We start from the raw sequence: 19,916 nt of genomic DNA, 5'->3' as shown, positions 1-19,916 counted from the left end.
CCAGTCCGGAGCGTCACAGGACCCCCTGGCCATGTTGCTTCTGGCCCGCAATACAGCCTTGCCTGCCGCCCCGAATACGGGGCGCTCACAGTCCCCTCGGCGTGCGGACCGCCCGCAGGAGGGGTGCCTACAACGCGCAAGGAAGCGGGACCCAGCGCGTGACGCCGGCGCAGCAATGCCAGCCTGACCCCTCCCGGCGTGCCTCGCTTTGCACGCACCCCTCGGTTCTTCAGAGCCAAGAACTGTGCTACGCCTGCGTATCTCCAAACTGAGAAGTGGGGAGGTGAAAAACGGGGAAGGCGGCCGGCAGTTCCCAGGGCAGGGCCCAGCGGGGAGGCCAGAGAGGCCCCTGCCGAGAACCGCTCAGAGGGCGGGGCCCACCGCTCTTCTTAACCTAGATGGCGGACTCAGCGCTATTATTATTGAAACTGCACATACACATTTTATACCACCTTCTGTATGAACGATATAATCACAGTAACAAATACACATTAGGCCCTGGCTGGTGTGGCTCAGTGCATTGGGCGCCGGCCTGAGAACCAAAGGGTCGCCGGGGAGATTCCCGGTCAGGGCACAGGCCTGGGTTGCGGGCCAGGTCCTCAGTGGGGGGCACACCAGAGGCAACCACACATTGATGTTTCCCTCTCTTTCTCCCTCCCTTCCTCTCTCTCTAAAAATAAATAAATAAACACACATCTGGACTTCCTATTCTTGAGTTAACTTCAAAGGTATAAAAACAATGTCTCATGCAAAAGCTACTCATTATATCAATTAGCGTGAAAATCATCAGTGACCATCAAATGGACCTTTTGGCTTCGGGATGCGCAACCTGGAAAAGGGTCCGGACCCCGAAAGGCCAATGGGAGGCAGCCTGGCCGTGGCGGTCAGAGTACAGCTAATTATGGTCCCCCGGAAACCCTCCCTCTGTTGAGATCCAAGCAGAAAACAGGTGGCTCAAAGTGGGTAAAAGGACTATTTACTAACACAGCAGCAAAGGGTAAGGAAAACTGTAAGTGACACAATGTCATACCAGGGCTGGTGACCAAGGTCGGTCAGGGAGGGTGTGATCAGCCCCGGGGGCGATGGAGGAGCAAAGGGAGGGATCCCAGCGTTTCGGCCAGAGACAGAGCACAGGGCCGGTGATGGTGCCTCGCTTGGGGTGTCCCAGAGGAGTGCAGCTGGCGAGACCGGCCCTGGCCAGGAGGGATCCTGGGAAGAAACACCTGACACCACGCCCCTCGGAGATCCCGCCTGTGTCCCTATTGGCCACACCGAACAGGAAGTCATGGGACAGGAGAGCCCGAGGATGTGATCCATGGAAGACAGCCCCGTGGGGCCCAGGGAAGGCCAGGCAAATGTGGAAAGAACATCGGAAGAGGCGTTTGAAAAATACCCGGAACAATTACTTTTGTCTGCGTGTGAAGAACTACGAATACTTCGCACAGACATGAACCTACAAACTCCAGAAGCTCAGTGAACCCTGAATGGGACTAATGCCACAAAGGATAAGCCCAGTCATATCATACTCAGACTGCTGAAGACCAAAGAAGGGAGTCGTGAGGACAGCCAAATAAAGATGACCCGGGACCCCTGGGGAAGAGCGATCCAAACAGACACTGTCAGCGCCAGGGGAAGTAGCAGAACGGGGTTTTTTGGTGGAGGTTATTGAGTGCCATAGAGCAGCATCTCAGTGTGACTGAAAGAGAAATAGTAGTGCAGGGAGTTTTTTTGAGGGTAAGGACACTGTTCTTTATCCAGAGCATGGTGTTGGTTACACGAATCCGTACATGTGTGAAAGTTCACAGAACGGTACAGGGCAGGGAGGGGTCGGTTTTACTATGATGATAATTTAAAATGATACATAGATAATGAGAAGTTACCAACAAGGAAAAGTTATTTGCCTATCTCTGCGTTAACATCTCGAGGTCATTTCTAGTTCCCTATATTCATTTCCCCATAGAAACAGGAACCTCAAGGCCTGTAGTTGGAGCTGTATTTGGAAATAATGAAATAGCCTTTAGATTTTAAAAAAAAAAAAAAAAAAAAAAAAAAGGCAGGGGTGTCGTAACATCTGATTTCCCACAGAAGAGGAAACCAAAGAGCCAGGGCTCTGAGGCTGCCGGGAAGGAGGGAGGGTCCCCCAGTGAGACAGAGCTGGGGAGGGGCTGTGGGGGAGGCCTGTGGAGGGTCAGAGGAGAGGGAGCGGGCGTCTGAGAGGCTCTGATCCGCCAGATGCGTTCAACAACGGAGGCTGCCAGATGCGGGCAACAAAAGACTTTTTCTGAGCAGAAAGGCAAATTGAGTTGATATTCACTTATCTGAATGAAGAATGGAAAGAATGTGTGCCCAGTCGGGCCATAAAAGGACTTTGAGAAACACTGTAGGAGAGAAAATCATGGCATCTCTAGTTTGAGGAGGAAAGTAATTCACCAGGATTTTTATTTCAGTGTTAGTTTGCCAATGGTTCTTATGACAATATTTTTTTAATTTTTTTATGTATTGATTTTAGCGAAAGAGAGAGGAAAGGAGAGAGAAACATTGATTTTTGTTGTTCCACTGAGTTATGCATTCACCATGCCCTGTTGAACTGACAGTTTTTGGACAGATCAGGAGGATGCTCTACCCAACCGAGCTAACCGGCCAGAGCATGGCTGTGTGTGAGGTTTGTCTGTGTTTTTTATCCTCGCCTAAAGACATTTTCTCACTGCTTTTAGAGACAGAGGAAGTGAGATGAAGAAACATCAATGTGAGAGAGAAGTGTCCTTTAGTTGCCGCCTGCACGCCCGGAATCTGTGCGCTGGGACCAGATCAGAGGGCAAACCAAGTGAGCCACACTCGCCAGGGCGACAATGCGTTTTTTAAACCTAATGACTAACGCGTTCAAAGACAGACTGGAAAACAAGATTGAATTTAAGTTGTCAAATGCCTGGTGCCATCTCTGAAGTCCCCCCTTTTAAGCATCTAGATGTGGGCTACACCGCCGCCTAGTGGCGACAAAGAGTTTTCTTTGGGAGAGACCAGAAAAGAAAAAAATTGATTTTTCACACAATTCTTTGAAAATTACTAATGCATTATCAAACAAATATTTATTAATACCTTCTCTGTGTCTGGCACTGTGTGTAACCCCACGCCACCTGCACTGCTTGAGCCAGTTGGTCAGAATTGTGCTATTCCGTCCCCCAAACCCCCGAATTAGACCAGAGATCCCAGTCAGGAGCTGGCGGCAGCCCCGTCACAGCCCGCCCTGCCTGAGCATCCAGAGGTGTTGGCTTGGTCCTGCCCCCGCCCCAGCCCATGAGACATGTCTGCAGATTCACTAGGAAGCCATTCCGCATGCCTGCAAGAACCACTCTGAAAACCACGCATGAACTCGTCGGTGATAAGGCTTGTGGCCGCTCCACTGCATTCTGAGCTATGCACCCAGGTGAACAGGGTCACCAGCTGACTTCTACAAAAAGGTTGGTAGAAACACGGTTCTTCAAGCCCTGAACCAGAAAGGAGCCTAATATCCATCTTCTGCAGAATGGATACAAATTGTTGCAAATTCCCAGGGTAGAAAACTACATCACAATACACAACTCACAACTAAATTGAGCAGAATATGCAAGACACAAAAACATACCTTTGGTAATTCTATGTATATAAAATTCAAAACAGGCAAAACCAATCTATATCTTTTAGGGATGCATACATAGATTGCAAAACTATAATCTAAAGAAACGCAAATAAGTGGTTTTCACATGAGCCATTGTGTGGGTCACTTGAGGGGTGAGGAAGAAAGGAGGGGTCCTTATTAGACAATGGGGGTGCTTCTGGGACTTTGAGTTATTTCTTGATTTGGAGGTGTATGTTTGATTTATACGTAATCATAGAACCATATTTATATGTTTATCGTTCATTTGTATATATGTTATATTTTACAATTAAAAAGAAAAGTGAAGAACTCAAAATTCTGCCAGGTTCAAAGATCTCTAGACAAACCCTTGGGACGCCAAGAAGGCAGATTTCATCGAAGGGGGATAGCGACTGGGCAGGAGGTCACCGATTGTGATCTGACTTGAAAATTAGAAACATAGCCCACATCTAAGAGGGGAAGCTAAACGACCACCTCCTTTAAGTTGTACAGTCCTTGTTTTACACTGGGAGTAGGTTCCGTGTGTCCCGTTACCGTAATAGACAAGGGCACAGGAACATCCCAGCCAGGCACCCCAGTTGCCAGGGGCCTCAGCAAGCAGGAAATGCACCCCCCAAAATGGAGGAGCACAACCTTAAAAAGAGAAATTCGTATGCCCAGCAGCACTTTGCAGAAGAAAATAAAACCAACATCTGGGACTCCCCTAGTTCCAGAAATGTTTGAAGCCAGAAATAATGGAAAATGCAGGGGGGAAGAAAAAAAGAAAAAAAGCCGGGGCTAGACAGGAGGACTGGATGAAGTAAAGAAATACAGTAGCTAGAAATATTCCCAAGGTACGAACTCCCATTCCATCGCTGAATTCCTAAGGGGTCACGTGGTTTGGAGGCCTGTTAAGAGATGAGCAGAATTTAGAAGGCTGGTGCCATCCTCAAGGGCTTAAGGGATCCCTGTCTGTCCCTGCCATGCAGGAATAGAGCCTGTGCACAGCAAACACGTATTCGAGCTTGGTGCGATGAAACTGAAACCAGGAGAACAAAGCGGCTTTGAAACTCCGCGAAGCCCTGCGACCCCAACAGGAGGGGGTGCTGTTTGCAGTTAGGGTGAGAAGGCGGGGCTTAGAGTGTGGAGTGACCATATCCTTATAGCCTATGGACAACCTGCCTGCCGCTCACTCTCTAACAGCCAATGAGAAGGGAGCTGTGCTCTGGCCAACTGAAAAGACACACCCTCATGAGCAGTGGTCCTTGAACTCGGACTTGGGGAGTGTCAGATCCCCTAGACTAGCCGAGATGTGGCCTCTACGGGTCCCCCTATCTGCAAAGCCAGTCCCACCCCCAGGCCTTCCGCACCTAGTGTCTCGACCTCCACCTCCAAGGGCTGCCCCAGGCACCCCTCCCCCGCCTTCCTGCAGCACCTGGCACACCCCACCTGACTGGGAGACCTGCCCCACGTGTGTTTACAGCCCTTTCTCAAGTAGACAACCTTTCCTCCCTTCGGAAGCCCCCATTTTTACAGGGGGTTTCCTTCCCTGCCTAAGTAGAAACCCTGTTTCTTCAAGAACGGTGTGTTCTTTGTAGCTGCCTTCCCTCCCCGACTAGGCGGTAAATACTGAGGTCAGGACTGGCTCAGGTGTGTTTACATCTCCCAGCTTCTTACCTGAGGATGTCCCAGGGAACAGTCTCTTAAAAGTTTACCCAGCTCGACCCAGCCCACGGCAATGCCGGTTCCCTTTTCCTGCTCAGAATAGAATTCATTTTCCTGTCACTCCATTACCTGGTAGAGAACTCTCGCTGGATCCCAGGTGGCGCGGGATTCCTCCGGGACTCCAGAGCCTTCAGGTCAGCCTTGCCCCTGATTCCCGACGTGACGTTTTCTGCCCGAAGCCCATGGGTTGAGTCTGCCTGAAGCACGTGGGCGGAATCTGGATGCTCAGAATAGAACGTGTGGAAACCAATTAGGTGCTGCCCTAGAAACTTGATTTAAGAGCCTTCTTCCTACCAGGGCATGTGGCCCAACCTGAAGACACTAACAAGAGAAAAGTCCTGACAGTTGAGTCGTGAGTTTGTGGGAGAAGATGTGCTCATTCGTGACCACTCAGGGGAAGCATGGCCAGCACCTTGCTTGTCTGGATAACGACAGAGCCTTACTGCAAAAAAAAAAAAAAGGCTTTTCTACCCTGAGCGCTTGTAAATCTCATAAGCCGTGGAGGCCAACGAAAAGCAGTGGTTCATTAAATCGTGCAAGTCTAAGAGCCTCAGGTTGTGTCCATGGCAAAGGCAGCCTGCGGGGCCGAGGCCATTGTGCTGGGGGCTGGGAAGCACTATCCCTCCAGGGAACCCCCTAGACTCCAGCCAACCTACATGAGCAAGGAAGCTTCTCGTTTGCAGAAATAGCAGGCGTCCCTCTGGGTGCACGGTTGGTCCTTCATGGGCGTTGTCACCGGTGGACGGTCAGTCACAGCCCAGGGAGTCTCCCCCATTGGCCAGGACGGTGGCGGGAGGCGGTTCCTACATTGAGCGTGCAGAAAGCTTATCAATGGATAGGGCCTAGACACAGGAAAAGCTAACTGGATACAAAAAGCCAATCCCTTGCCCGTCCTGGCGTCCAGATTGGGGGTGGGACCAGGGGAAAGCAGACACTTGCACCACACAAGTCAAAATGGGGGGCGGGGAGGGAAGGGGAAGGTGCTGGACCACAGAGGCCTGTCGGCCTAGCCTGCAGAATGAAAGGATTAGTTGGGAGGGAGACCCACCCGAAGCGTGCGAAGGAACATTTGGAAAGTTGATTGCTCATTCTGAGGAAGCACCTGGCCCATCCCACGCGTAAACTAACAGAATCCCAGGGGAACAAAGAAAGACTCACACTTCTTCATGGCTCGCGTGCGTGTGACCTGCCCTGGCACAGTGCGCTGACCTCTTCTGACCTGTTCTCTCCAAGGGTCATGTAGCCTTAGCAGCTGTGTGACCCACAGCCTCTGCAAGGAAGTCTCTCTCTATCTCTGGCTCGTGGCCTGCGGGCTTGCAACTTGCACTAGCACAGTGCATTCGCTTGTTCTCTCCCTGGGCCACGTGGCCTTAGCAGTCACAAGGCCCATGGCCCCAAGGCAACGCCTCTCGCTCTCTTGCCCACCCGGTGACGCGCCTCGCCAGTGTGCTCGCACGCGCCCTCTCCCCCAGGACCACACAACCTTTCAGCCCTAGCAGCTGCATGGCCCTCGGCCACGTGGGCTCCACATGCAGGTTCCTGGAGGGAGGCTGAAATGAACAGCAGCTGGAACAAGCTACATCCCCCGAATGGGGACTCTCTGCTTAGCAGCCGCCTGCAGGCTCCAAAGGACGGTACTATCAGTTGGAGCGGAAGCCCTGAACTCTGGCTTTGCCTTGGTCTTGCAGAGGAGATGGGCTTTGAGAAAGGAGCCTGCCCTTCTCCCAGATCACGGGGCACTTGAAAAAAATCTCTCCTTTTTCACCAGCATCTGCTGCCTGAGTTTGACTTTTGTGGTAACAAGCAGCCAAAGCTCCATTTTTGTTCGGTTACCTTGAGGAGCCCTCAGGCTGCCTCCTCTGCCGGAGACCCGCATCCAGGACGGAGCCTGGGAGCTTTGAAGAGGAGGCCTCTCATGTGTGGAATCTGGGTTTGTCCTGGACAGAGTCCATGGCCGAAAATCGGAAAGTAAGCACTGATTTAGGTGCAAAAAAAGGTCTAATCCTTACCAAAAAGCTAATATTTCAGATTTAGGTCCCGCCTTCTCAGATAAGTTATTATACCACTAAGAAGGCAAAAGATATACTCAAGATATAACACTTGAAGATTTTTTAAAGATACGTACATGTACACACAGGCGTGGCATGCTCCTCCCAGGTGCCGGGGCTCCTCCTCAAACCCCCATCTTCACAGGGACACAAAAGCTCTTCTTCAGAAACGGACTTGGAAGGGCTCTCCACCACGACTAAGGGGCTCAGACATGCCCCTTGTAGAGAAAGGTGTTCGTTTGCCCCTCAGGGCCTTGATGTCACCTTGCCACAGGGGAGCAAGGATGCCTGCAGGCTTGGGAGCCTGAGAGACCCAGGTGCAAATCCCGGCTCTGCCCCAGACCTGCTGGGAGGCCACAGGGCCTGGCCGATTGCGGGGTCACCTTTACGATTAAGCCAGACCGTGCGCACAGAGTTATTGGCACGGAGGTGCCCGGGCCTCCATGAGCGGCCCGCATGTTGAAAGGGACGCTCCTCACTACAGAGAAGACCTGACCGGTGGGCCCGGTGCACCCCCTAAACGTCACCTCCTTTAGATTCCCAGCTGCGGGCTCACCTCCCTGTAACAAGAACTCGCAGTACAAGCCCCGCCCTTCAGCACAGCTCACTCGGGTGGCAACTTGTTACACAAAACTGTACCAAATGCCGGTGGGGAGCAAATGAGACGGCTGGGGGGTGGCGCGCAGGACACGTACTGGCGGGGGACGCGGATCCCGTGGAACCGGGCCCCCGAAGCCTGCCCCGCCGCTCTCTCAGGCCAGCCCCGCCAGGGCCGAAGGCCCTGATTCTTGGTCTGGCTGTTGTCTGACCTCCTCGCCTGGGCCTCGTCCATTCCTCTACTGATGTGGATAATGTATGATAATATAGGTGGTCTTTTTCTTGCTATTTATAAAATCCCCCAGCTTTTAGCAAAAAATGATGATGATGAAGATGAAGAAGAAGGACAACCACCACCACAGCAGCCTGAGCTGGGCAAGAACCACCCAGGGCACAGCTCCAGAGGCTCGGGACTCCTGCTTTTCCGGGCGGGCTGCGGACTGGAGCATGGCTTTTCAAATAGTCCCGGGGCTTCCTGCCCAAAAACACAAACCTCAGACTCCCCCGTTCGCCAGCCTCCCTGCAACACCCTGGGAAACCAGCCCCGGGGCAGCGTCCTTGGATAGGGAACAGGGCTAAAAGGGCAAACCAAAGATGAGGAAGAGGAGGCGGCAGGACCGTGCCCAGAGTCCGCTGGCCTCGGTTACTTGTTACCTTTTTGTTGCTGCCCCCCACCTGCCTGCAGCCTGTCCCCACATCCCTGGCCTAGGCCCCTCTGCCATCAGCCTCACCCCTTCCTGTCATCACCCGGCTTCATCGACCTTCACCCTCCCCCGCCCCGCCCCCCGCTTGCGCTGGCCTGCCTGCCCTCCCCTCTCTCCCCGCCCCCGCCCCCCATGACCTCCTAAAGCCAGAACCCCCTACCTAAGCTGCAGAGCGCAGTGGCAGACGGAAATGGGGGGCCCCTCATTCAGAAGTTAGGGACTTTAAGACAGTGCCAATAGAACATTAAACAGGAGGCCCTGCTGAACGTGCGGCCTGGGAGACCACGCTGGTCCTGCGCCCAGCAGCCGGGCTGCCTCACACCACCCTGGCCTGTCCTTGCCCAAGGGGCCTGTGACACCACAGAAAGACCTGTCCCCGATTCGATCACCCAACACCCCAGCTACGTGGCCACCTTAATGAACAGGGACCTCGTTGAAGGACCGTATCCAACTAAAAGCCTGCGCAGCAAAAGAAACCACACACACAAAAAGGCAACTTAAAAAGAATGGGAGAAAATATTTGCAGGTCATATACCTGATAAAGGGTTAATTATCAAAAACATGTCAAGAACGCATAGAACTCAATAACAACAACAACAACAACAAAAACCAATCTGATTAAGTAACAGGCAGGGGAACTGCATAGGCATTTTTCCAGAGAAGGTATGGCCAGCGGGCGTGGGGAAGGTGGTCAGCGTCACTGGTCACCATGGGATGTGAATCAACGCCCCAGTCAGATAGCACCTCACACCTGTGGGCCTGTCTGTGCTCAAAAAGGCACGAGCTACGTGTTGATGAAGGTGTGGAGAAAAGGGAGACCGTCTTGCACTGTTAATGGGAATGTAAATTAATGTAGCCACTATGGAAGCAGTATGGAGGGTCCTCAAAAAAAATTAAAAGTAGAACTGCTTTATGACCCAGCAATCACACTTCTGAGTGTATTTCCGAAGGGAATGAAAATAGGGCCCGAAGGAGTTATGTGCGCTCCTGTGTTCGTGGCAGTGTGACCGGGCACATCCAGGGCACCCCCCCACCAAGGGTGTTTGTAATGGGGCCGGAGATTGGGGTGTCCAAGAAAACTATATTCTCCCCACCCCAGGGCGGGCTGCCATGAGGGATGGGAGCCTTGAGCAGGGCCATTGAGAGGCATTCTGCATGTCAATAACAGGATAGCTTCAGTCCTCATAATGCAAAAAGGGTTATTTTGCCTGTCACCGAAGCTACTCAGGAAGATTTAAAAGAATTAATACAGAATGTAACTGGAGAGGAGGAGGAGAGACAGGCGCCTGCGGGAGAGAAAAAGGCACACAGACTCGGGAGAACAGTGTGAAGCCCACGCGGGAAGAAAGAGGGGAGAACGGACTCTTGCTCGTGGGCCATGAGCAGGTGCCCCAGGGTTATGGACTAAGAGCTGGAGATCGCGGCGACGTGGCGGATGGTGCTGAGAACCGCAAGGGGCCTGCCTGGCCGAGCCCGGACTTCTGTTCTTTCGCTTCTGAAGGACGGTGCCCCTGGCAGGCCTGACTGGGCAAAGGGGGGAAGGCAGGACTGTGTGTGTGCTGGTGGTTGTTTTAAGGGGATTTTGAGATTTAAGGGCGACATTTAGCCATTAATCAAAACTGTATAACCTTTGAATAAATAATTCCTTTCCTGTTCACCAAACTCTGCTGTTCAGAGCCATAATTCCAAGGGCGCCGGGGAAAGGACCTACAACCGAGGGACCCCAGGGAAGAGGGGTGTCGTTTCAGTAATTGCCTCTGGGCACCCCTCTCCCTCACGGGTCCTTTTGTTCGATAACAGCAGCAATATCGCAATAGCCACACTAGGGAAACCTGCTGATTGTCCCTCAGCAGGCGACTGGATAAGGAAAATGCAGCTTATGCACTGGAATGGTGTTAGGACAGGAGAAAGGAGGAAATCCTGCCTTTACAACCGCACAGAAGGGCCTCAAAGGCATTACACTAAGTGAAACAGGTCAGAGAGAGACAAATGCTGCATGACCTCGCTTATGTATGGAGTTTAAAAAGCAAAACTTGTGGAAAGGAAGAGTAGAACGGTGGTGACCAGGGGTTGGAGGGTGGCAGAAATAGGGAGACGCTGGTCAAAGAGTACAGCCTTCCAGTTAGAGATGAATAGGTTCTGGGGACCGAAAGCACAGCTTTGTGGTTGTAGATAACAGTGCTGTGTGAAACACTTGAAAGTTTCTAAGAGGATAAATCTTAAATGTTCTCACCATGAAAAAGAAAGGGTAATCACGTGACAAGATGGCAGTGCTGGCCAATGCGACAGCAGCAGTCAAATTCAATATGTAAATGTATAAGATCAACACATTCCACACCTTCAACATACACAATGGTGTAAGTCAATTAAGTAAATAAAGCTGGTGAACAACCGGTTGAAGTTTGCTTTCAAGTATGTTTGTTTGTTTGTTTTTAGAATGCCACACAACAATTAATCAAAACTCTTCTGACATGTGGGTTCCTGACATTTCTTTCATCTCCCTTGAAAGGACAAAGCCAGCCCCTTTTGCTCCTTGGCCACCATGTGCCTAGCAGGCCTGCGACCTCATTGAACATGACTGCCCTTTTACTCATCTAAGCTCAATGCCCCTCGGCTCAGAAATTGCTGGGAGCAAGAACAGAACTGCCCCTTGCAACCGCAGGCAGAAGGTAACATCGGAACAAACTGCAGCCTCGGCTTCAACACCCCAGCATAAAAACTTTACTCTCTACGCTTTCTTCTCTTTGTGAATTCGTTCACAGCCCACATCACCGACCTCTCTAACTTCCTTCATCTACACGGTCTTTTCATTCTTCGACTCCGAAAACAAAGCATAAGGACCCACACTGTGCACTGGTCCCTGTATATTTAAAGAAATGAAAATATATTTCCCGTCTTCCAGGAAGCGGTAGAAGAGACAGACGTGTGAACACCAAATGACTGTCATAAAAAAAAAAAAAATCAACAACGATAGCAAATGCCGGTGAGGGTGCAGAGAAAAGGGAACCCTTGGGCCCTGTTAGTGGGAGTACAGATTGGTGCAGCCACCCTGGAAATCAGTATGGAGATTCCTCAAAACATGAAAAATAGAACTGCCATACAACCCAGCCTGTGCACTTCGGGGTATGGATCGGAAGCAAACAAAAGCACTATTCCTAAAGATCTATGTTTTCCTGTGTTCATTGCAGCATTATTTACAATAGCCAAAATATGGAAGCAACCGAAGTGTTCATTGATAGGGCATGGATAAAGAAGTGGTGCAACCCTGACCCGTGTGGCTCAGCGGCTTGGGCGTCATCCCGCAAACAGAAAGGTCACTGGTTCGATTCCCGATCAGAGCACATACCTGGGCTGGGGACCGCTGATCGATGTTTCTCTCCCACATCGATGTTACGCTCCCTCTCTTTCTCCCACCCTTCCCCTCGGTCTAAAAATAAGTAAATAAAGTCTCTTAAAAGAGAAGAAGTTGTGCACATATACAAGGGGATGTGACTCAGCCATAAAGTGAATGAAACGCGTGCGGGGGGGGCGGCAGGCGTGGGGTCCTGCTGGCATCTAGTGGGCAGAGGCCGCGGATGCTGCTCCACGTCATGGGATGCAGAAGGGGCAGCCCCGCAGCGAAGAGCTATTGGGCTCGAAACATCCGCACCGCCTGGGCCCCTGGGGACCAGAGGCCCTGCCTTGGGAAAAAGAGCAGGGGTTTCTCTTTGTAAACCGGCCCTTCCTCATCGGCGATGAAAGCCGTGATACTGGCTTGTTCAGCCTGGAGATTTAACTGAGGGACTTCTCGCGCCCACGCCCAGGCCCCCGTGGGAGCCGTTGCTCTCTGTGCTTCCGTGAACACAGTCTTGCTTTCTAGATCTAATCCATGACCTCCGATGTGCTGTGGCATCATGAAAACGAAATACCAAAGTCGAGCCGCGGGGAAGCCGCGAGCTGCAGTCTCTGGACGGGAACCCAGGCACGGAATTGATCGTCACGGATGACGCTGCTCCTCCCGCACACGGGGCGTCCTTGTGGTATTCAACCTGTTCGCACCCAAGGCCTCCGGGCCTGCTCCTTTAAAAAGGGCAGACAGCCCAGAAGTTAAAGGGCACAATCTTTGTCCAAGTGCTCCCTGTAACAGCTACCTACCAATCATTAACCCCACGAAGGGAGAAATCACACCTCAGAAATCGAGGTCAACTTGAGCATTGGGGGCCAGTGCGCAGACCCGAGCGCGGAGAGCAGGGAAAGAGCGGGGTGAACTGGGCAAAAGAGCGGGGGCAGCCCTGGCCAGCGTGGCTCAGTGAAAGAAATCAAAAGGAGGACGAAGTTTCGGGACACGTAAAAGTTATGCGAAATTGGCACTTCCATGTCCACGAACGAAGTGTTACTGGCACAGAGTCACACCCGCTCAAAAGCGAAAACCAGACAAATAAATTCCCGGCTTCTGATGCGGGTGCCCGCCTCAGCCAGCCCCTCGCCCTCGCCGCGCGGCCGGCCGTGAGCCGGGACTGCTTGCTAGTAAACGTCCCCCGGTCCTTATCTCCGGCCTCTGAAACTCAATATTTACCTTAATAGATTAGGGCACCTCAGAGTTTGCTGAGTGATAGAAAACACACCTAGGACGTGTGTGCGGTTGGGACAAATAGGCGAGAATGGGGCTGTGAAGCGGGGGAGGACGGGGGCGTTTCCCAACGTGGGTTCCCCGGAAACCAGAGCCCCTCATCAGTCATCGGCGCCCACCCCCGCCCGCAGTGGAGGCCCCTGTGCCCCCTGAGCCCCACCTTGGCTGGCCCCGCCCTCACCCTGCCCCTCCCTCCAGGGCGGGCCCCAGGGAGCCTTAAAGCTCCAGGAAGAGACGGGGCGAAGACTGACGGCGGAGGAGAGGTGAGCAGAGCAGAGCGCACAGGTATTCTCCGATGAGACACGGGGAGTGTGGAGAAGGAGGTGGCTGGGGTGGGGGGCGGGGAGAAAGGTTTGGAGTGAGGGGCCAGGAGAAACGAAGAGCACACAAGAGGGAGGACCGAAAAGCGCAGCCCGCCACTCAGGGGCCCGACAGAAAAGGCGCAGAGAGGAGGTGGATGTGCAGACTGGCTGCCAGGGTCCCTGCCATCGTCCGCTCACCAGCCGCCTGCTTAGAGCCTGGACACGGGCCTGTCCCGGGGAAGATAAGCTTAAAGGACTAGCCAAGTCCTCTCCAGAGCAGAACAATATCCGGGGAAACGCGTGGAGGAGCTTGCGTGGGTGCTCCTGGCTGAAAGGGGCCTGTCTGAAAAGGCAGCAGACGGGGCGAGCCCAGCCCTGTGCCGCCTGGAGGAGGCAGGAGAGTGGAGACCTGGGGTTGCCTGGGGCGGGGGGGGCTGGGCCGGGGGCGGGGAGGCGAACAGCTGAGCAAAGAGGAAGGTCAGCACAGTGACAAGACTCTAACAGGGAGTGCATGTCGTCATACGTCTGTGCAGCCCAGAGAGTGCGCAACACCAAGAGAGGCCTCTAAGGTCAGCCATGGCCTTGGGGTGATGGTGGCATGTCCGTGTAGGCTCGTGGATTGTGACAAACGCTCCCCTCCGGCAGCAGCTGCTGGTAATGGGCAAAGCTGGGCGTGGGGGGTGGGGGGCGGGTAGGGGATAGAGGGGGAATCTCTGTGCCTTCTGCCCAATTTTGCGGTGAACCTACAACTGCTCTAAAAAGTAAAGGCTATTTAAAAGGAAATAGATAAAGAGAGGCTGAACCACAATTGGACAGTAAAACAGAGCTCACCCCAGATCTCTCTGCTGGCTCTGGCTTTGCCCGATGTCCCTAGGTCTCGCCTGTCGGTTCAGGCTGGACAGCACAAAATCAAGTGAGTCTCCGGCCTTGGCACTGCAGGGGGGCTGCTGTGGCCGCTTGCGGGGGACAGGCTATGATGTGAAGACTCTGACCACGCCCACACCCAAAATGGAAGGGGAAAGGGCACCTGCCTGCATCACCCCTTAGGGTGGCCCCACCTGGAGGTGCCCTCCTGGGAGCCTTGGAGGGTCAAGCAGCTGTAGCCCGTGTGCCCCACAAGAGGGGCAAAGTGGCTGGCGCAGGACTGGCCACCTGGTCCTCCCCGTCGGAGCCCCAGGCTTACCACCTAATCTCAGCCAAATCGGTCTCCCTTGCTTACATTTTAAATCTTCTGGCGTCAGTGAGCAGCTGCGCAGAGTCCGCTGTAGAAAGAAGGGCGGCCGGGGGCTCTCAAGCGCTCCCCAGGAGGGAAGCAGGTTCCAAGCACCGCGTCCTATTGTCCAATCAGTGTCTCGCAGCCGCCCTGGGAAGTAGGGACTATGGTTTTTATTTCCCTTGAGGAAACAGAGGTCCAGAGAGTTGAAGCGACCTGCCCAAGGCCACACGTCTGGTCCCGTAGGGGCAGGACACACGAGCACAGGAGCCCGGGCAGCCTGGCTGCAGTGCCCCCTCTTTGACCTTCTGCCCTTCACATGCAGATTTTACCTCCGTGAAAAAATACTCTGCTCTCTCCACCATGTAGTCCTGCCATTAAGAGCCGTGTCGACGTACGGCATATAGAAACCTGTGGATGATTTTTGTTGGGGTTCATCTGATGACGAGGGACAGGACGCAGGATCTCAAATGCTGCCGAGAATGACTGTTCGTGGTTTCAGCTAGACACCTGGAATTAAGGAGGATTACTGGGGGATGCGAGAAAGCAAGGGCAGGGTTCCATTGGCAAGATGGAGTGCTCTCGGGAGGCTGGTTACCCCTCCGAGGTGGTGAAAAAGAGGCTCACTCTTGCTTTTCAAAGGTGTCTTCATCTGAGCGGATGAGCACACGGGGCAAGGCCCGCTTAAACACCTTTCACTAAAGAAGCCGTAGGCCTGGGCCGCAACTGCCGCGTGACCTTGCCCAGGGAGGGGTTTACGATGTATCGCAGCACCCCTGTATCATCCACCCCAGGACACAAGAAGTGCTCAGTGGCATTTGGAGAGGGCGCCCTGAGTCCCAGGCCCTGGCTGAGCACCGTGCAGGGGGAGGTGCAGCGGGGCTGACGTAGCGCACAGCCACGGGGCCATGGGGGGGTGAGGCAGGGCGGAAAACCTGCAGCGCTGCACGAGGCTTACAGACGAGCGAGGAGAGCGCAGGTCCGCGCCGTGTGGGGCCCCCGCTCCCCCAGGGTGGCCCCTGGCTGGTTGGTCGGGGGGAGCTGTGCCTAGGAAAACTACAGGCCAAGGGACTTCGCGGATCCCCGCCCCGTCTAGTGGACACCCATGTCCTCCCGTAGAACAACTGAATTCATCTCTTCTGTATTCTAGAGCCATGAGGCGAGAGACCCTGGCCCTCGGCACAGCCGCGGCCGCCGTCCTGCTGCTGCAGGCGCTGGCCGTGGCGAAGCCCGCCCGGGGGACCCCGCGCAGCAAGGCCGCGGTATTCGCGGACCTGAGCGTCAAAGAGCTGAAGGCTGTGCACGACTTCCTCTGGTCCCGGGAGGAGCTGAGGCTGGCGCCCTCCAGCACGCTGACCATGGCCAAGAACTCCGTGTTCCTCATCGAGATGCTGCTGCCCAAGAAGCACAGGGTGCTGAAATTCCTGGACCACGGGCATAGGCTTCCCGTCCGGGAGGCACGTGCCGTCATCTTCTTCGGAGCCCAGGAGCACCCCAACATCACCGAGTTTGTTGTGGGGCCCCTGCCACAGCCCCACTATATGCGCAGGCTGCACCCCAGGCCTGGGCACCGGGTGTCCTGGACCTCCAGGCCCATGTCCTCGGTGGAGACTACCCTCCTGAGCCAAGCCCTGCAGAAGGTCACCAGGCCCCTGCACCAATTTTTCATTAACACCACAGGCTTCTCCTTCCACAACTGTGAGAACCGATGCCTGACGTTCACAGACGTGGCCCCTCGGGGCCTTGCCTCGGGCCAGCGCCGCTCCTGGTTCATCCTGCAGCTCTCCGTGGAAGGCTACTTCCTGCACCCCACTGGGCTGGAGCTCCTCATGAACCACGAAAGCATGAATCCCGAGGACTGGACGGTGGAGCAGGTCTGGTACAACGGGAAGTTCTACCGAAGCCCAGAAGAACTGGCTCAGAAGTACGAGGAAGGGCAGGTGGACGCTGTGATCCTGGAGGACCCGTTCGCCAAGGGCAGCGGGGCAGAGGGCACGGAGGAGCAGCCCCTCTTCTCCTCCTACAAGCCGCGGGGGGAATTCTCCAGCCCGCTCTCCGTGAACGGCCCCCGCCTGATCAACCCCGAAGGCCCCCGCTACAAGCTGGAGGGCAACGCGGTGCTCTACGGCGGGTGGAGCTTCGCCTTCCGGCTGCGCTCCTCCACGGGGCTGCAGATCATGAACCTGCAGTTCGGCGGAGAGCGCATTGCCTACGAGGTGAGCATCCAGGAGGCGGTGGCTCTGTACGGGGGCCACACACCTGCGGGCATGCAGACCAAGTACCTCGACCTGGGCTGGGGCTTGGGCACCGTCAACCACGAGCTGGCCCCCGGCATCGACTGCCCGAGCACCGCCACCTTCCTGGACGCCTTCCACTACTACGATTCCGACGGCCCCACCCGCTACCCCCGAGCCCTCTGCCTCTTCGAGATGCCCACGGGGTTGCCCCTGCGGCGTCACTTTGACTCCAACTTCAATGGCGGCTTCAACTTCTACGGGGGCTTGGAGGGCCAGGTGCTGGTGCTGCGAACGACTTCCACCGTCTACAACTATGACTACATTTGGGACTTTATCTTCTACTCCAACGGGGTGATGGAGGCCAAGGTATCCGCCTCAGGCTATGTCCACGCCACCTTCTACACCCCCGAGGGGCTGCGCTACGGGACCCGCATGCACACACACTTGCTGGGCAACATACACACTCACTTAGTGCACTACCGCGTCGACCTGGACGTGGCAGGTAAGGACCGACACTGCCGGGCCACAGGGCCCCGCCCGGGGGCTAACTCCCACTCGCGGGAGGCGGTGCAAGTCCCTGGAGGAATGTGCTCGGGGGGAGGGGGGCCCAGCCTGCCTCTGAAACCTGCAGAGCTGCCGGCTGTGCGCCCCTGAAAAATGGGGCAAGCAAACGGAGCCCCAGTGTTGCCTTGGACGTGGCAGCGGGGACGCTGTCCTTGCGCTGGGGCCCCGGGGACTTCCTAGCTGGGGGCTGGGTGGAAAAGTGGTCTCCGGGTAGGGGAGAGGATAATGCCTGGGCGTGTAGGGCATGTTGCTGCTGCCTGGTACTTGGCGATGAATGCGGTATCACCGAAAACACTTGCTGTGTGTCCCGGGTTAATGGTGTCCCCACAGCACAGGCATCGTGTCAGGATTTAGCCTGGCATCCAAATCACGTGTCACAGCAGGCCCCCAGGACCAAAGAGGTGGCTTCCCTTCCTCACCCCTCCCCTCCCCCACTGGCTCAGCCCCATTCGCACCCCCTGGGTGCGGAGGGCAGTGGGCAGCGCCCCGCCTGGGGAAGAGGGCCGCCCCTTCTGGCGGACCACAGTGCAGCCCGCGGGTTTGGGAGGCAGGCCTCGAAAGGGACTCCCCAGACTCAACGCCAGAATCACTGCAGCCGCCGTGACCGATCAGCTGGAGTTGTCTTCTGGTCCCTCTGTTGTGTTTTTGTTTTTAACCTCCTCCTTCCGCCCCGCAGCTGGCTCCCTGCGCCCCGCCCCCAGGGCCCCCTTCGCCCCCGAAGGTTCGCTGCTGGATGTGAGCTGGGACGGAGATCCCAGCACAGAATGAGAGTGTGCCATTTCGGGGTGTCAGGTTCTCATTCTGCGTCCCCCGGTCCACCTGCAGGCACCAAGAATAGCTTACAGAGCCTGGAGACGAAGCTGGAGAACATCACCTGCCCCTGGAGCCCGGAAGACCGGCTGGTGCAGCCGACTCTAAAGCAGACGTGGTACCGCCAGGAGCGCCAGGCGGCCTTCCGCTTCGGACGGCCTCTGCCCAAGCACCTGCTCTTCTCCAGCCCCAAGAAGAACCTGTGGGGCCACCACCGCAGCTACCGACTGCAGCTGAACTCCATGGCCCATCAGGTGCTGGCCCCTGGCTGGAAGGAGGAGCAGGGCATCACCTGGGCCAGGTGAGGAGGCTCGGGAGGCTGAGCAGGGCTAGAGGCTCCTCCCTGTATCTTCGTGTCCAGTGTGTCCGTGTTTCTGTCCGTGAGACTCTGAGTCTGGGTGGCAGCATTTCTGGATGTGCGTGGGTTTCCAGGGCGTGGCTCTGTTCGGGGAGGGGGAGGGGAGGCCCTTTCTGAGCCCCGGAGCCCCGGCTGACACTCGGTCAGTCTGGCTGTCTCCCAGGAGATAATTTCGCAGCCGGGGGACAGACACACCGCTGACCCCGCAGCGGTGCCCTGGGAGGGGCTGGGAAGCCCCCGGTGCCCGGAGCCACCTGGCTTCGCTGCCCGGCAGGTACCCCGTGGCAGTGACCAAGTACCGGGAGTCTGAGCTGTACAGCAGCAGCATCTATAACCAGAACGACCCTTGGGACCCGCCCGTGGTCTTTGAGGAGTTTCTTCACAACAACGAGAACATTAGAAATGAGGTACGGCCCCTCCTTCTTCCAGCCCCAGACGAAGACTGCGGCCGTGCCCCAGGCTGGCTCTGCGCTCATCACCAGATCTGCCCATTCCTTACCAGGGGGGTTTGCGGGGGCTGCCCACCCCTCTCCTCTCAGCTTCCTCAGCACTGCCCGCCCCTCTCTCCCGCAGGATCTGGTGGCCTGGGTGACGCTGGGCTTCCTGCACATCCCCCAAGCAGAGGACATCCCCAACACGGATACCCCGGGAAACTCTGTGAGCTTCATCATCCGCCCCTTCAACTTCTTCTCAGAGGACCCGTCCACAGCATCCAAAAACACTGTGGTCGTGTGGCCTCGAGTCAATGGTCCCCACTACGTCCAGCGTTGGATCCCTGAGGAGAGGGGGCGCTGCTTGATCCCTCCCCCCCTTATCTTCAACGGGACCTACATGCCTGTGTGAAGGGTCCCCTGCCCCCAGCTAACTCCTGACTAGAAGCCTGTGCCCCCACCCCAGCCCCAGAGATAGATAATAAACCTCTCAGTGCTCAGCTCCACGTGCTGCTTCCTGCGGGGGGAGGGGCACCGTGGGCAAGACGCACCCACGGCCTTGGCCTCCATCCACTCCGGTCCACCCCACCCGACAGGGAGGTCTCCATCGCTAAGGCAGTCGGCGCCCCTCGCAATACTCGCCTGACCTCTCAGGTCGGTTTTGAAAGTCTGAGACGGACCGCGACCACTTGGGAGCCTGTACGG

At 55.5% G+C, this 19,916-nt stretch overlaps 1 protein-coding gene across 1 annotated transcript; it reads left to right on the top strand.

Moving 5' to 3' along the window:
* Window positions 1-13,528: 13,528 nt before the first annotated feature.
* On the top strand, window positions 13,529-19,707 carry AOC1 (amine oxidase copper containing 1). The gene is made up of 5 exons (XM_054593427.1): window positions 13,529-13,581; window positions 15,962-17,550; window positions 18,438-18,723; window positions 19,055-19,187; window positions 19,354-19,707. Exons 2-5 carry the CDS (start codon window positions 15,966-15,968, stop codon window positions 19,621-19,623), a joined length of 2,274 nt encoding a protein of 757 aa, XP_054449402.1. The 5' UTR covers window positions 13,529-13,581; window positions 15,962-15,965; the 3' UTR covers window positions 19,624-19,707.
* The last annotated feature ends 209 nt before the right edge of the window (window positions 19,708-19,916 follow it).

The sequence above is a fragment of the Pteronotus mesoamericanus genome, unplaced genomic scaffold (assembly GCF_021234165.1).
Source record: "Pteronotus mesoamericanus isolate MK-2021 breed Mesoamerican mustached bat unplaced genomic scaffold, CSHL_Meso_final scaffold_409, whole genome shotgun sequence".
In the NCBI taxonomy this organism is placed as follows: Eukaryota; Metazoa; Chordata; class Mammalia; order Chiroptera; family Mormoopidae; genus Pteronotus; species Pteronotus mesoamericanus.
Note: the sequence above shows the minus strand (reverse complement) of the source record. Positions and strands in the feature narration are given on the sequence as shown.

Coding starts and splice junctions, on each gene's coding strand:
- AOC1 (XM_054593427.1), top strand. CDS start 15,966: ATGAGGCGAGAGACCCTGGCCCTCGGCACAGCCGCGGCCGCCGTCCTG. Junction 17,551..18,437: donor CGTCGACCTGGACGTGGCAG/GTAAGGACCGAC, acceptor GTCCACCTGCAG/GCACCAAGAATAGCTTACAG. Junction 19,188..19,353: donor ACGAGAACATTAGAAATGAG/GTACGGCCCCTC, acceptor TCTCTCCCGCAG/GATCTGGTGGCCTGGGTGAC.